At 47.9% G+C, this 14953-nt stretch overlaps 7 protein-coding genes across 7 annotated transcripts; 4 read left to right on the plus strand and 3 right to left on the minus strand.

The window, feature by feature from the left end:
* Window positions 1-142: 142 nt before the first annotated feature.
* On the plus strand, window positions 143-728 carry K444DRAFT_711538 (uncharacterized protein; the record flags this gene model as incomplete). Its single annotated transcript, XM_024888252.1, has 1 exon — window positions 143-728. One exon carries the CDS (start codon window positions 143-145, stop codon window positions 524-526), a length of 384 nt encoding a protein of 127 aa, XP_024726591.1. The 3' UTR covers window positions 527-728.
* A 338-nt stretch (window positions 729-1066) lies between these two features.
* On the plus strand, window positions 1067-1903 carry K444DRAFT_638318 (uncharacterized protein; the record flags this gene model as incomplete). Its single annotated transcript, XM_024884236.1, has 4 exons — window positions 1067-1168; window positions 1212-1275; window positions 1317-1445; window positions 1638-1903. The coding sequence occupies 4 exons, from the start codon at window positions 1067-1069 to the stop codon at window positions 1901-1903; spliced, it is 561 nt and encodes a 186-aa protein (XP_024726592.1).
* A 191-nt stretch (window positions 1904-2094) lies between these two features.
* K444DRAFT_622327 (nagb/rpia/CoA transferase-like protein) lies at window positions 2095-4003 on the minus strand. Its single transcript, XM_024882078.1, has 2 exons — window positions 3761-4003; window positions 2095-3644 (listed from the first exon to the last, which is right to left on the minus strand). Exons 1-2 carry the CDS (start codon window positions 3877-3879, stop codon window positions 2246-2248), a joined length of 1518 nt encoding a protein of 505 aa, XP_024726593.1. The 5' UTR covers window positions 3880-4003; the 3' UTR covers window positions 2095-2245.
* Window positions 4004-6445: 2442 nt separating this feature from the next.
* Window positions 6446-8553, minus strand: K444DRAFT_670570 (uncharacterized protein). Its single transcript, XM_024887645.1, has 2 exons — window positions 7376-8553; window positions 6446-7323 (listed from the first exon to the last, which is right to left on the minus strand). Exons 1-2 carry the CDS (start codon window positions 8112-8114, stop codon window positions 6566-6568), a joined length of 1497 nt encoding a protein of 498 aa, XP_024726594.1. The 5' UTR covers window positions 8115-8553; the 3' UTR covers window positions 6446-6565.
* A 2025-nt stretch (window positions 8554-10578) lies between these two features.
* On the minus strand, window positions 10579-12799 carry K444DRAFT_711562 (RNA-binding domain-containing protein; the record flags this gene model as incomplete). The annotated part of the gene is made up of 4 exons (XM_024888253.1): window positions 10579-11163; window positions 11280-11488; window positions 11539-12137; window positions 12200-12799. 4 exons carry the CDS (start codon window positions 12797-12799, stop codon window positions 11039-11041), a joined length of 1533 nt encoding a protein of 510 aa, XP_024726595.1. The 3' UTR covers window positions 10579-11038.
* A 256-nt stretch (window positions 12800-13055) lies between these two features.
* On the plus strand, window positions 13056-13821 carry K444DRAFT_622333 (uncharacterized protein). Its single transcript, XM_024882079.1, has 2 exons — window positions 13056-13413; window positions 13516-13821. The coding sequence occupies exons 1-2, from the start codon at window positions 13188-13190 to the stop codon at window positions 13593-13595; spliced, it is 306 nt and encodes a 101-aa protein (XP_024726596.1). The 5' UTR covers window positions 13056-13187; the 3' UTR covers window positions 13596-13821.
* A 328-nt stretch (window positions 13822-14149) lies between these two features.
* On the plus strand, window positions 14150-14850 carry K444DRAFT_548473 (uncharacterized protein; the record flags this gene model as incomplete). Its single annotated transcript, XM_024876376.1, has 2 exons — window positions 14150-14528; window positions 14594-14850. The coding sequence occupies 2 exons, from the start codon at window positions 14150-14152 to the stop codon at window positions 14848-14850; spliced, it is 636 nt and encodes a 211-aa protein (XP_024726597.1).
* Window positions 14851-14953: the final 103 nt, after the last annotated feature.

Consider the following 14953-nt stretch of genomic DNA (forward strand, 5'->3'; position numbering starts at 1 on the left):
GTCTACAAAAGCGTCTCATCCGTAGCCTGGCTTTCTATTATTTCCTAGTTTCTCCAAGCAAGAAACAGTATCGGGCTACTAAATCGCACATCGACTACAGTACAGCACCAAACGCTCATACATCTATTTCAGGCTTTTGACAATGCCTATCATCATCAACCCAAGCGGGGAAGCAGAGATCACTCCCGAGACACCAATCTTGAGAGAAGACCCAGCCGCCATCAATGAAAAGGATTCCCTCGAGAAGGAGAGATATATTAAAAAAGAGAACGAGCCCGCAAACACAAAATTTGCTACCCCTTCAATAGATTCTACGGAGAAGGATGCCCCATCCCAGAAAGAGGAATCCGTCGCCGCTACCATGGAAAATCTCAGCTTGGATGGGCAAGGCGAAGTTCAAGCCGGGGAGAATACCGGCAAGGAAAACGCTATTGACAAGGAAGAGGACAGTAATGAAGGACCTGCTGTTGAGATTCCCTTTGTTGTTGGAAGAACACCTAGACCTTACGGCGGGAGAGTGTACTAGGCGCCACGGCGTGAGAGTATGGAGGCTTGGTCTAAGGGCTCAAAATGCTGAGTTGGGGATTCACGAGAGTGACGAGTGGTCGAGTGAACCCGTGAGCTTCCTATAACTAGATTCCCACAGGCAAGTCATTGAATAGCAGGCGTGAAGTTAGCAAAGAAATATACTTATTCAATGCAACATCGTCCCCAAAAGCCTATGAATGTTATTGCGCGGTGCATTCTGCATTTTCTGGTCCCATCTTTTCTCTCACTCCCAATTGAAGGAAGAACTTGAACCATTGCTTTGCGTCTGGATTTTGAGTGATTCGGTGAACTTGAGGCACGTGGAAGGTTCGTCTTCACTCGATCATAACACAGGGCTTCAGATGAATTATAGCAGTTCCAACACGGCGAGCTTAAATACCCTTCACGTGACTTCCTCCCTCTTCTCGGGTTTTCAGTTTTCCAAATACCTTTCCGTCCCAAAGATATCGAGTTACCAAAGGTCACAAGTTACCCCCCCCCCATCAACTTAGCTTCCCCCAAGTTATACGCTTTGAGGATGGCCACCAACTATAATTCGCGTGTGGAGGCAGAAATTGGCTCCGAAACACCACCGCCCAGGACAGAGCATGTCGGTGTTAAAGAACAAAATCTCGTTAAGGTAGATAATCCGATTCTAGGTGAAGAGTATTGACACATTACAGCTACTGTCGAGACAGAGAAGGACGTTGAGAGGGATGCTCAAGGCAGGAATGAGGATGCAGTCAAGTAACTCAAAGCGACTAAGGATGAACTAGAGATGCTAAAAGATGTACTGGAGGCAACTAGAGCTGCGTTCAGAGAGGAACTCGAAGCGAGCCTGCGTTCAAAGTACAAATTGGCTGCTATTAATAAAGAACTGGAGGAAACCAAGAATTTCATTCACGAGCTCGGCGCAAGTAAGCTTGAAATCACCGCAACCAGAGGGGGATTGCGGGCCGCCAAAGCTGAACTCGATGCTGTCAAAGCCGATTTCAAGGGGCAACTAAAGGTAAGCAAGAATCAACGAGTTGCAGCTGAAGAAACGTTAGAGGGAGCTAAGAATGCGTTCAATATTGAACTCGAAGCGACTAGGCATTGACTGGTTGTAGCTGAAGAAAAGTTGGAGGCGGCCAAATGGAAGTTGAAGGATGTGATGAAGGAGCTCGACGGAACTAAGAAGGAAGAGAAAATCAATTCCGCAAAACGAGAGGGAACGAAGAGGGCAGGCCCGGCCAAGGTGGAGGAGAGAGACAAAACAAAGACTGAAAAGCCAAAGGACCGGGGAAAGCTCTCTCAGGAAGAGGCTGAGAAGCAAGCTACAACCTGCAAGATTGGGCGAGAAAGTAAAGGAATTCAACATGACGACTCAAGCTGAGACTGCAAAGCTTGTGAATGGGCTAGAAGGCGCACTATGAAAGAAAGTTGGAAAGTACAAGTCGTAGAGGTACCATTTCCGAAGGGTAGGAAACCGAGGCCTTATGGTGGCGGGGTCAACTAAAATTGTTGAGGATGGATTATGGAACACGGCGTATAATAGAAGAACTCTAACGAGATGAGGAAGCCCATGGATTAGCCCCTAAAGCGAACCTTTGTAACTTCTGGTTGGAAGTGGTTGCATTCATTGGCCTGGTTTAGTCGACGAGTGTAAATACCCTTTAAAGTAACGTATCCTGAACTATGTATGAATGGGGCCTGATTGTGAATGCGCAACTGACACTCACAAGTCCCCAAATATCCTCTTCTCAAGCTCCTCGCCCTCACTGGCCAATCGTTCAATATCTGCCTTCTCCAGCGCGCCTATGTCCGAGATATACTGATCAATATACTTCGCGGGTACCCACTCAAAATATGCATTCTTCACCTCAACCTGATATCCGTTTTCTTGATTTTCATTCAGCTGCTGCCTGTAACTCTCCGGCCAAGCACTAGTCAATTCTTTCGGATCATTATACTCAACCTTCAGATGTTCCGAGTCAAATCCTGAGCCGGTGATCTTATTCGTAGTGAACAATGCAAGGACTTTACATGCTGGATTCAGCTCCTTTGATAACATGGCCGCTGTGAGGGTACCGATTTTGTTGCTCACGTTGCCATTGGGTAGGACTTTGTCACCACCGAATATCAGGTACTGTGCATCTCCAATAACAGTGGCAATGCTGGCATCGGAAACAATCTCAATCTTAAGGTGGGAATGAATGTCTTTGTCCTCCCGGAGTGAGTCGAGTAGAGTGTTGACGAAAGCTACACCTTCGAAGCCGGGGCGTGACTCGAGAACTGTGATTTTGACGTATCCTCTATTTTTTGTCGTGCTTTCCACGAATCTGGCCAAAGTCCGAGTTATCGATCCGGACGAGGAGAGGGTCACGATATTTGTGACTGACTCGAAGCTCTTTGGTCTCATACAATCAAGACAGTACTGTGCGAGGCTTTCCAAGCTGTGTTGCGTGGCTGAGATTCGCTCGGAAATTGCTGTCTCCGTGATGCCCTTGAGATCAGACAAGGGAATACCGCCGATCCCCTCATACACAGAAGAAGACACCCGCGTTGAAACAAAGTCCAAGGTCTTGAAGAGTTCGGCCTCGATCGCTGCTCCCATACTCGGCCTTCCGTTCTTTGCAAGATGCCATGTTCTCCATCTCAACTCAGCCCAGAATTCTTCAGAAGTCGCCAACTGCGAAAGTTCCCGGCCCCGAACAGCTTTCAGCAGCATTTCCAACGCTTTTACAGCCAACGCCTGAGCACCGCTCTCATGATCATTCCTCAACACGGCCAGCGCTTCCTCGGTCTCTGGGCGAACAAGCACCCTCTCCATCCCCACCTCAAGTTGCGGTACATGATCATACTCATGGATATCTTCAGGCTTGATGAACTTGTACTCCGTATGCTCCCAGTCGAACTTGATCTCTTTAGCGCCGTCCTTCAGCTGCCACGCAAACGGATGGATGGTCCATCTCGTGTTCAAGCGTTCATCTGTAAGACTAAACGGCTTTCCTTTTCGGAGGAGAGTGATGTCGACATCTGAGAGCGTTGTCTCCTCTTGAATTTCTCGTTTTGCTGCTGCTTCGGGACTGGGATCATCCGCGTCGATGGAGCCGGAGCAGACAGCCCATTTGCCCCTGGTCAGGTGATCAGCGTCATGTCCCGGTGAAACATTGTCCACCGACTCCACACGGGGTTTCCTTCAAAATGAAGGAAGGATTAAAGACATCAGTGAAGTGATATGGGCACTTACTGGTATGAATTGACATCATTGCTGCGCTTGAACAGCGCGAAGGTGAGTCCGTTTGGAGAGGAGGGTGACGTGCAGATAAAAGAGGAGACCACTGAACGTTGTCTTAGATTTAAAGACATACTTTGATGAATGGGTCGAAACTGGGAGATTCGGAATAGATGCGGTAGTCTCCGTGAATTTAGAGGCATGAGGTCGGAAGTTGATAGATATTTTTGGGCGAGAGGAACGACGGATGGGATGTCCTGATATGTCGAGACATCATGTGATCGCCGTGTCATCCCTGCTCGTTCAAAACCAACAAATCACGTATGCTCAAGGTATGCGTATATACTCCGTACGTAAATGCGCTCGTATAAATGCGCTCCGTATATCAATGTGCTCCGTACGCAAATGCGCTCCACACTTAAATACGCTTCGTACGTGAATACGCTCGTACGTGAATCAAACCTGATGGATCTCTCAAGTGCTCAAGAAAACTTTCGTGTAACAGTGGGCGAATTATACCATGATCTTGCGATAGAATCCGCCTTGATATCAGGTAAAAATGCAACATCCGAGAGACACCCGAGAGACAGAAAAGACGCCACGCTTGATGCTGCTTCTGACAAATGGGCCCCATGGCGCTTCCGAGCCAAGCGCTGTTCGATGTGATACAGTTGCAGAACCCACCAAAGAGTTGCTAGCTGTCTTTGGGGATATTCTATGTATCCTTGACCTTATCCAAGACCGGCTGCAACCGCTGGACTGTCTCTCTCATATTCAGTTGAAATTCCGCTGTCCACCATTAGCAGAGGATAGATATCACAATGCGCAAGCTTACCATCGGGCGCCCCATCAAGCGTAATCGCATGTATCATTCCATACGCATGAAGAGTTGCTGGGCTGCTGCGGGCATTCGATTGTTGTGGAAGATCTTGGGGTATCTCGAGTCGAGGATAAGGGGACGATTCTGGATAATATGTATTTAGCTCCAAAGTAACTATCTTAGGTGCAAAATACTATAAGAGAAGTGTCGGGTATTGCGGTGGAAGTTCAGCGGATAGAACTCCTGGTCTTGTGCCAGGAACAGCCGCCCTGCAGTATAGTCCCTGTTTGGAAAGCCCGGCTAATCTCAGGGCCGAACATGACATACGCACTCCCCAGGCCTCCCAGCCAGACCTCGATCTCACGGGTGACTGGAGTCCCTTGGGGACCGATCGTGATGAATCTCCCTGTTGTGCTGTGATGGCCGCGGTAGAATGTTAACTTGTTGAAAGTTCGAGCAGAAATTCATGCCCGAGGGAGGAGGTAAAGCATAATAAAAGCAGGATTGGATTCGCTGGAGAAGGCGTTTGCATGTTTGTGAGAAGTTCGAATGCCGTTGGTTTTGTTTGATTTTCCATTACGCTCGGACGAGGTCACATGACTAACTCTGGCTTAGGCACTAGTTTGAGAGATTTTACCTTTATTTTGACTTTAAATTCACTCTTAAAAGGCTAGCGATTTTTTCCAGGTAAGTTAAATAAGGTAGGCTTTAATTTCGAATTTTAAAATTTCTTTCTTTTAACAACTACCTTTACTAAGCACGTAAGTCAACCCCTGTACCCGCTACAGCGATATTAGTAACAATCGTCTAAATCGCATTTTAAGCGAGAGCGCAAAAAGGGTCGAGAACACCAAAACCACGAAATTATTTTCTATGACTTCTCAATAATGATAGCCTTAATTAAAACAGCAATAGGCTCAAATTAATGGGGGCATTTGGGGCTTTCTTTAGGTAAGAGATTTATTTGGCTAGAAGCGAATTAATTATATAGTTTAGTAAATAGCGATTTTACTCTTAATTTTGGTATAAAATAGTATTAATTCGCCGGGCACGGTTCCAAACCTTATTAAAATAGTCTAAGCTCTTAGAGAGAGTAAGGGAATATTAGGGTCTTTCTTTAGATAAGAGGGCTCTTTAGCTAGAAGCAGATTAATTATATAATTTAATAAAGGGCAGTTTTTACTCTTAATTTTGGTATAAAATAGTATTAATTTGCCGGCCATAGTCCCAAATCTTATTATAATAATATAAGCTCTTAAAGAGAGTAAGGGGACACTTATATAAACTATTTAAGCCCGAGAGTACTAAGTCTAGAAGCGTAGTCTGAAAGTTATTTAGGAAAGAGGTTGGAGGGGTACGAAAATCGAAAATCGAGGGGCTGGGCTTGGCGAAGCTTGGCGCGCGAGGCTATAAAATCGCATTTTTGCCCGATCTCAAATAATTTAATAATTATAAGTCCAGGAGAGAACTATAGTACCTTAAATTAATCGCACTAATGCCCCCATCTATTTTAATTAAAATTATGGAGTTCTATTAATAAATGGTGATGCAGTCGATATAATTAATATTATGGGTTTGGTGTTCCTGACCCTTTTTGCGCTCGCGCTTAAAATGCGATTTAGACGATTGTTACTAATATCGCTGTACGGGCCTGCCCCTGGCCCGTAACGCTCCTTACAGTCCGTAGAATGTCTTCTCTCTTACGGTCCGTATTTGCTCCCGCTACACCAGCAGCACCAGCCCCAGTACCATCTGCAGGTATTCCGAAGACGGCAAGTTTTTCCCGTTAGCTCTAATATTAGTAAGCACATTGTTGAATGAGGCTCGGATTAATACAATGCTTGCTGCTGGCAGGAGTGGAAATTGTGGAATGAGGGGATGAAATTTTATTCTCTGCTTTGAGGTTTGTAGATACACCGGAGAGCTAGCCGTAGGAGCGCCCCGAACAAAAGAAGACAGCCAGCGGCCGCCGGAAAAAGCTTGCATTCCCTAGGCTCGATTCAAATTTTTACAAACTGTGAGAGCCTTTCATCATCATCCCTCTCGCTTGTTGCTTCAGCCGCATCCGTCTCTTGTAGATTTGCGCACCATGTTTTATGTTCCTGGTCCTTGGGCATCTCATCGCATTGTTCGGTCGACCCTGCTGTGTTCTTGCTCGTTTCCCGTTCCCCCTCCGATTTTATGATCTCCTCGTTTTGTTGTAGCATTGTAACCTTTTGTCCCGCATCCATGATCTCGACCGGGTTTTCAGAGATGGTTCCAGGTGAAGATTGCTCCCAGCCATCCCCGTTAAGCAATGTCTCAACCTTCTTCTCTCCCCCATCAACCTTCATATGGCTCAGAGAGTTGCCTCGGGGGGGCAATGGGGGTCTGTCTTCTTCTTCCTCGCCCGCCCCGCTGGCCGGCAAAATGTTCCTCCGGATCTCCCCCAACTCACCCCATATCCCATACTCACACACCACTCTCTTTAAATACTTGTACCCTACATCCGGGTCCCTTAAGTACTCCCTTTTGCCAAGGTCAATAAACCCCTGTCTAGAAATCATCGGCATGTTTGCCCCAAAACGCATTGACTCCTTGATTCTTTCTTCTACTGCAGAGGTAGGCTCCTTCATATTATCTTGGTCGTATGAAAGAGAAGACTTGTGCCGCGTAGCGAGGGTATGAGAGATGGCGAGGCCCGAGAAGTGGAGGCCGAGTTCTAAGTCAGCGACGTCTAAGGAGGCGTCACCCGCGTCGTTGTCGAGCGCGTTTTTCCCTGATTGATATCAGCCATGCAATTGTAGCTGAGTAGAGAAGATGCAACCTACAGATATTTCCAGGAAGAGGATATCCCTGAATATCCAAGAACCCAGAATATACCTCTGGGCTCAAATATCCGGTGTGCTGCGGATCTAAATGGCTGAACACTGTGCTCATCAACGCCACGAAAATCGGCGTTGGCGTATGGTCAGCCTCAAACAAGAGCTCCCATTTCGCTGGCCGGGGATAAGACGGTGCTGTACTGTCAACTTTTTCGATTCTTTGCCGCACGGATTTTGGTGGTGAAGGTGGGAATTGATTCATTGGGTGCCTGTTCAAGGGCGCAATTTCGAACCCGTCTTGAGGCGGTGATTCGCTGGCTGGCCTCAATTCGGTCCCTTGGTCTCTGGCAGTTCCGTCTATGCCCTCTTTGCGAATTTTCTTGTCTTTCTTTTCCAGTGGAGCCTTAATAACGTTCCATATTGCACCCCAATTCGCAGTTGGGATCTCAGAAAGCCTGTTGGTTTGCTTCGTGCTCGTGCTGGACATCGTTCTCGGTGGCAACGGAGGAGGAGTTCGGCGGTTAAATCCAGGCGGTGGGGGACCGACGAACCCAGAAACTTTGAAGACCATTGTTGAATGGGACTCGGCATGCGGGCTATTGAACTGCTTTATGACGGAACAATTTGCGCAGAGATGGTAGTTTGGGCAGCCATGGCAGGATACGCGAGCTCGGTCGGCGAGGATTGCTGAGCGGCAGCCGTTGCAGGTATAGAGATCGTTGGTGGAGAATTCTGCCATCTTCATGAGGATTTGCGAGAAAGAAAAAGAATACAGTGTTGGAGAGATTGTGGAGTTATAGTATAATCAAGCTCCGAGCTAGATTTCACATGAGCTTCGCAATTGTCCTTGAATCCAAGCGAGGGGTCTGATCTCCAATTGTACACTGACTTGTTTTCAATGCCGGGCCGTGGTAAGATGCATGAACAGACCTCTGTGCGACTTCGGTTTATAGATTGTTTAGGAGAAGCCTTGGAAACGTTCTCGGCCTGGGTCTGAGCACGAGCTATCCTAGACATTGAAACGCATCGAGCGTGGGTGGCCCCATCAACGCTTTGCTCCACTGAATTTCCTCTTTTTGACAAAGAAGGCGTGTCTTCGTCATCACCCTACTTCCAAACGAAGAGATCGATCGATAAGGCGCCTTCAATCTCTTACATAACGAACATAGTCAAATATATATCCACCCCCTTTTGCGGCCATCTATTCGCTTAATTTTCCTCTGGTGGTGGTGTGCTTACGACATCAAAGATCATTAGTCCATCAAAACAAATAGTATTTAAACCAAGTGACACAGGTGAAGAAACGCTCTAACAAAGTAACTTGCGTTTGCTAATCCAAATCCTAGAAACGAGCTGCAACGAAAAAACTTAAGCTAAGGGAGCATCTCAGAGAAATAGGGGAAACACGACATTCAGGCGGTGTGAGAAGAAATCGAAGAAAACGGAGCAAGATTCCAAGCGCTAGTCCCACCAAACTAGAAACTCAAAATGTTTAACACCGGGCTTCACATATGCAAGAACTAACAAGCTACAGATTCCCCGGAGTCGACGAGCCTGATAAAAACAATATATTAGAGTTGAAGGAAATCTTCGAGGGGTTCTCCGTCCCTAGTGTCTTTCTAGAAGAGCGAGTTGTCGGCGTGACAAATTCTTTTGGTATAAGAGATGCAAATCACAACACCCAAGGCAAGAACCACCTAACCTGTTGTTGTGTTTTTCTGACTGGGGCTAGATTCATGGTTGCATTCCCCGTGCCAAAACATTGTGTTAAATCTCACTGCTAATAGCAATTCTGATATCTGCGGTTCTGGATCGCAACACCACTTGGCAGCCGGCGGCCCAAGCTGGATCCAGGGAGGCCTTTTCGTGAAGTGGAATGAAGCAGGAGGTGACATTTCCTCTGCTGCGTCGGATCGTACCCGAGAATTCAGGGGCGGCTGAGAAGGCTCATAGAGAATGCAGACAATGTGCAGAGCGCGCTTTACGACCCGTATGCTCTATTTGTTACCATCTTGGATGAACTATACTCACGAATGGATTCGGTTATTTGGGATTTGATCTCAGTGTTTAACCACCAGGAGGAGGGTTGTATTCTATCCGAGCAGGTAATTCTGCTGACTGTTGACAGCAAATATTCAGATACGCGGACGCACAAAAGCAGGAAATGACAAGAGTACGAGGCGAACTTTGTGATTCTTCACAATCTGGAAAAGATCGCCATACACTTGAAGGAAGCCTGCGATGCTATTATCGACACTGCAAAAGCGATACGGAAAGCACACAGGGAGATGTTCAATCCTTCTCAATTTCGTGATCTTGCACCGCATCCTGCTATCCCGGCCACAAAAAAGGACTCGCAATATATGCTCAGTGCGTTCAACTCGTTGGGCCTTCGAGTTCGATCAATTGAAAAAATGTGATCAATCTTGTAAGTATTTTCTCCTAAAGCTAATATTAGCGAGGCATTCCATCAGACGACCTAGAGAGACAGCATCATACTCCAGCAGGATAGCCATTCGATGAAGACAATCGCAATCATGACTCTGATTTTCCTTCCACTGACTGAGTTGCGGTATGTTGACCCTTTTCGCTTGAGTTTTTCTCTCTGCTGATATCCTGCAGTCACTCTTCGGAACTCAATTCTTCAATGCCGACTTTTTAGATAGCGTGAAAGGGAAATTGAAGGCATCTGGTGGCTTTTGGTTGCTGCGATTGCTGGGTCTGCCAACTACAGCTCTCACGATACTGGCGTGGTATTTTTTGTCTAGGTTGAGTGCTGATCGTCGATTATCGCCAGCGAGCCCAAAAACCCGAAAGCGAAATCAATCGTGGAATGTCTTTTAAGCTGGGATAACAGAGATGGAGATGTCGTAATTTCGGAAACAACTAGGTCGCCTCGGGATATCCGCGAACCTATCCCTTCAAAATGACCCTGAAGTTTATTGGCTTCCAACTCGCAGTCCTGGTAAGCACCTAAGTGGAGGCAGTCGCAATCAATGATAATATGGGTCTTGACACCAAACATTGCTAATGGCGGGATTCACAAAATGCAAGCATGAATATCACGTCAAGCGGAGCAAGATTGTTGAGTTTTGATGTTTCAATTCATAAGCAGAAATGAATGGTTTGCGGGGGAGGAAATGCAAGCAGCAACCAATCCAGAGAGCAAGGTATACTCACCATATGGTACAGAGACGTGCGAGACTACGCACAACATTATCGAAACGTACAGCTAGCCAAGGAAACAAACAAGAACTTTTCCACGCCCCACAGGATGATTGATCTTCGAGAAGCCCACATGAAGCTCGATCCGCTCCAAGATACCCATCCCAAAAGGGAGGAAGATATAAGAAGGTTCATCTCGACTTCGTAGCCAAAGCCCACAGAACGGTCATGAATCCCAAACGCCCATATGATATGTGTAAAGTCAAAAAGCCAGGCCAGTTTCTGCTGCGTGCAGACAGGCCAAAGGGACAGCCACAAGCCAACGCCCACTGTGTAATGTCTCAAGCCCACAAGTATGATCTCAAAGCCCACAGCTGCCGAAGCAGTATAGTCAAGAGCCCACAACCCACAAAGCCAACGACCCACAAGTCAACACTTATCTTCCGAAGAAGAATTGTGCGGCAGTGTTGACGGGCATGCAGTCCTCAAGCGATGCCTCTAGACTTAAAAAGTCTGCTTCTTGCCTTTGAAGTCTCCGAAACCTCCACGGTTGGTCGAAGCTCCACGGCCACCTCTCGATCCGCCACGTCCTCTGTCATTGAAACCGCCGCGTCCGCCACCTCGTCCACCTATAGATCAATTAGTACCGGTTATTTCTGAGGCAAGAGACATGAGAGGGCCCAGGAGATGAGCGATCAAAACCGGAAAAGAAATGAGTAGTAAGGCTTACCTCCACGACCACCACGTCCTCTGTCTCCGCCAAATCCTCGTCCGCCACCTCGGCCGCCCCCTCGAGAAAATCCTCCCTCGGATCGTTCAGGGCGTGGAGTCGCGAAATCAAGTCGGACTGGTCGGCCAGCAATTTCTGCGCCCATCATTTGTTCATATGCCTTCTCGGCATCTTGGACGGAACTGAAGGTAACATAGCCAAAGCCCTTAGGGTTTCCAGAATCCCTATCAAATAATTAGTAACATGTGTATGTGTTTAGGGCAAATAAACTCACATGTCAGTTGGAAGTCTAACATTGACAACTGTACCGTGCTCGCCGAAAGCCTCTCCAACAACATCTTCGGTAGCGTCGAATGAGAGGTTACCACAGAAGAGAGTGTCGGAAGGAGGGTTCTTGGAATCGCCGAACTGCTGAGCTCTGTTCTGTGCGCGGTCCTTTGGTGCGGCCTTGTCACGGGGAGTGGAGAAGTCGACATTTGCTTCACGACCATCAATTAGTGAGCCCTTTTTAGCTTCGAGAGCAGCAGCAGCAGATGCTGAACTGGCGAACTCAACATATCCGAAACCCTTGGAGCGACCGGACTCTCTGTCAGTCAAGACATTGGCGCGTGTGATCTCACCGAACTCCTCGAACTCGCGGTACAGCCACTCATCATCGATGTTCCAGCTCAAGTTGCCAACGAACAGGTTCTTGGATCCATTGTCTTCGACGGCGGTCTCGGTCTTGGTCTTCTTTGTGGATTCAACTGGCTCCTCTTCGGCCTTGCGCTTCTTGCTTGGTGCCTCGGTCTCACTCTCGCTATCGCTGGAATCGGATGCATCATCGTCGTCGTCGCTGGAAACAGACGAAGCAGAATCATCACTGTCTTCCTCCTCCTCGGATTCCTCCTGCGATGTTAGTTATTGAATGATATTTTCTCCACAGAAGAACTTACAGCCTTGACAGCCGGCTTTGCAGCGCCATTTGTAGCAGCCTTTGGTGCCGCAATCTTCTTCTCAACAGGCTTTGCAACGACGGGTTTCGTCTCCTCAGAGTCGGAAGCAGAGTCGTCACTGTCGCTATCGTCATTCTCGCTGTCGGAAGCGGCTTCGGGCTTTGCAGGTTCAGCTTCAGAATCGGAATCGGACTCCTCGGAATCATCGTCGGATGAATCAGAGGAGGAAGAGGATTCAGAAGAGGTATCTACCTCTTTCTTCGCAGCACCGTTCGTCTTGCCATTGAGCTTGCCGTTGGCCTTGCCGTTTGTGACTGGGGCAGCCTTGACAGGGACCTCAACTTCAGAGTCGCTGGCCGAGTCTTCGGACGCAGAAGAGACCGAGTCGGACTCGTCGTCAGAGGAGGGAGTGGCAGCCTTAACGACTGGTTTCTTCTCCTTCTTGCCGTTCACCTTGGATGCAACATTCTTGGCGATTTGCTTGGACTTGGCGATGGGAGTCTGAGAGGGTTTAGTGACAGACGCGTTTTTGACAGCTGAGAGAGATTTGACCTCCGACTTGGACTTGCTGCCAGTCTTGGGTTCCTTGGTCTTTGCCATTGCGTCGGCTGTATGGATGTTCGTAAGAAAACGGATACAAGAAGATGGGGGGATGGGAGATTCGAGAAGATGTTCGAGATGGATGTTTTTGGGGAGAGGTTGGGAAGAGGAAAAGATCGAGGCGGTGGGGAAAAGAAGCTCTTATCAGAACGAATTTTTCTTTGCGCTAGCCTATCGTAGTGCGGCGCTAAGCGGTGTAGGCGGTGTAGCCCGCAAATTGTGGCCTGGTAGCATGAGGCGTTAACATTTTCGGAAACGTGACTTGCGATTTGAAGCATCACCACCTCCTCATTGCGACGACTGCTCGTCAACTGCTTGTTCTCCGTACCAACCCATCAATTGCTCTCTCCGAACCTCTCCTGTCCAGAGAGCACAACCTCCCCTCACAATGCCTACCCCTGAGTCCGAGGCGTTCCTTGCGAAAAAGCCAAAGGTTCCTCCGACCTTCGACGGAGTTGACTACGACGATACACCTCGATTGAAACAAGCACAAGACGCGATTATACGAGAGCAATGGGTCAAGAGCATGATGGCGAGATTAGTCAGAGAGGAACTAGGGAAGTGCTATTACCGAGAAGGGGTGAACCATTTGGAGAAGTGCGGAGCCCTAAGAGGTAAGCTTTGGATGTGATTGAGGACTGATGGGGCGGCCGAAGTGGTTCTGCATGCTGGGGAAGGTCTACGGCACAATTTGCTAACGTGGTGTGCTTCTACAGAGCGTTACTTTGAGCTATTGAAGGAGTCGAAGGTCAAGGGATATCTGTTTCAGCAACAAAACTACGTGCCGAAGGAATAGGTGGACGATGTCTGGCAGTAGACTACAGTCCGTGGCCAGAGTTGTAACTTAGATGATCATCTTTGAAAGCCGAAGATGTGGACTGGAGCTTGGGGATCACTGCTCGAGCTGGATGTTGGCATCCTCCTCTGCCCACTCATGAATCGTACGATTGGAGCTCAGCAGTACTTCAATTCTGTACAATTGTAAATAGGATATATTGTGCAAACATCGATTGTCCATCCATCAATTGTGATCATCTCGTTCCTTGACCTGAAAGACCGCAGAAGCTTCACAGAGGCGCAGCAGCCGGAGTTCCTGACTAATTTCATCTTTCACGTTGCTCAATTGAAAGCCGGCATTAATCTTAGGGCCTGAATTGTACCTACGAGACATTTCACAAAATCCCTTTCTCTTTTTGCAAAAATTAATCATGGTCAGACTCCTGCCTCTCAGCATGAGTGCAGCTTGATATTGCAGACGCAAATTGTCCTTCTCGCCAACCGTACAACTTCCAAAAAATATCCCCAGAACTAAACCATCAAACACCATCCAGGTCCAACCTCACCAGCACCATGATCTGCACGCGCTGCCTGCGACGGGCGGCCTCCCGCATTCCTCAATCTTCCATCCCCCGCCTCTTCTCGACTTCCCGACCATTTCTCGAGTCCACGTCCCCAGCAGCAGCGACATCCACCGGCCTCGCGCAACCCTTCACAAATCCTCTCACACCCTCGCCCTCCTCCACCCCCCTACCAACAAAACCAAAGAGTAGTCTACAATTCCCGATATCTAATTGCAAAGCAGGCACGAGATTGAAGGGATTGAATTATTTGAAGGGGAGAAATGATCCAGTCGCACTTGAAGATGAGGAGTATCCTGAGTGGTTATGGCGGTGTCTGGATGTGAAGAAGAAGGGAAGCGATGAGGAGGGTGCTGTGGGGGATTTGTTTTGTATGCCTCTTCTAGTTTCCTCCTCCGTTACCATATTACCTTTGCTAATTGGGCAATTTGAATAGCCAAGTCCAAGAAGCTCCGCCGAAAAGCAGCAAAGCAACAGAGGAAGCTAGAGGCGCAAATGTTAGCATCGGGTGATATGTCGGCGTTGCAACCGAAGATCCCATTGACGCAGCAGAGTATTGACCTTCCGGGGAATGAAGAGGGGACAATTGAGGGTGCGTTGGAAGCGGATAGTAGAAGGCAAGAATTGAGGGCTGCACTGAGGGAGGAGAGAAGGAAGTCGATTAAAGAGGCAAATTATCTGAAGAGCATGTAAGAGAGCTTGGCACGAAAGAGGACTTGGGAGGGAGGGTGTATAATAGGCGTGGTTTTGGGGATGTAGTGGAGATGGGAGAGGGATGACTGTATATAATATGGAT

The sequence above is a fragment of the Hyaloscypha bicolor genome (genome assembly GCF_002865645.1).
Source record: "Hyaloscypha bicolor E unplaced genomic scaffold K444scaffold_189, whole genome shotgun sequence".
Taxonomy (NCBI): Eukaryota; Fungi; Ascomycota; class Leotiomycetes; order Helotiales; family Hyaloscyphaceae; genus Hyaloscypha; species Hyaloscypha bicolor.

What these genes read in the sequence shown, in the direction of transcription:
- K444DRAFT_622327 (XM_024882078.1), bottom strand. Translation starts at nt 3,879, where the DNA reads ATGTCTTTAAATCTAAGACAACGTTCAGTGGTCTCCTCTTTTATCTGC. An exon ending in AATGATGTCAATTCATACCA is followed by an intron (nt 3,645 to 3,760) that starts GTAAGTGCCCAT and finishes TCACCTGACCAG; the next exon opens with GGGCAAATGGGCTGTCTGCT.
- K444DRAFT_670570 (XM_024887645.1), bottom strand. Translation starts at nt 8,114, where the DNA reads ATGAAGATGGCAGAATTCTCCACCAACGATCTCTATACCTGCAACGGC. An exon ending in TCCTCTTCCTGGAAATATCT is followed by an intron (nt 7,324 to 7,375) that starts GTAGGTTGCATC and finishes GATATCAATCAG; the next exon opens with GGAAAAACGCGCTCGACAAC.
- K444DRAFT_622333 (XM_024882079.1), top strand. Translation starts at nt 13,188, where the DNA reads ATGCCTACCCCTGAGTCCGAGGCGTTCCTTGCGAAAAAGCCAAAGGTT. An exon ending in GAAGTGCGGAGCCCTAAGAG is followed by an intron (nt 13,414 to 13,515) that starts GTAAGCTTTGGA and finishes GTGCTTCTACAG; the next exon opens with AGCGTTACTTTGAGCTATTG.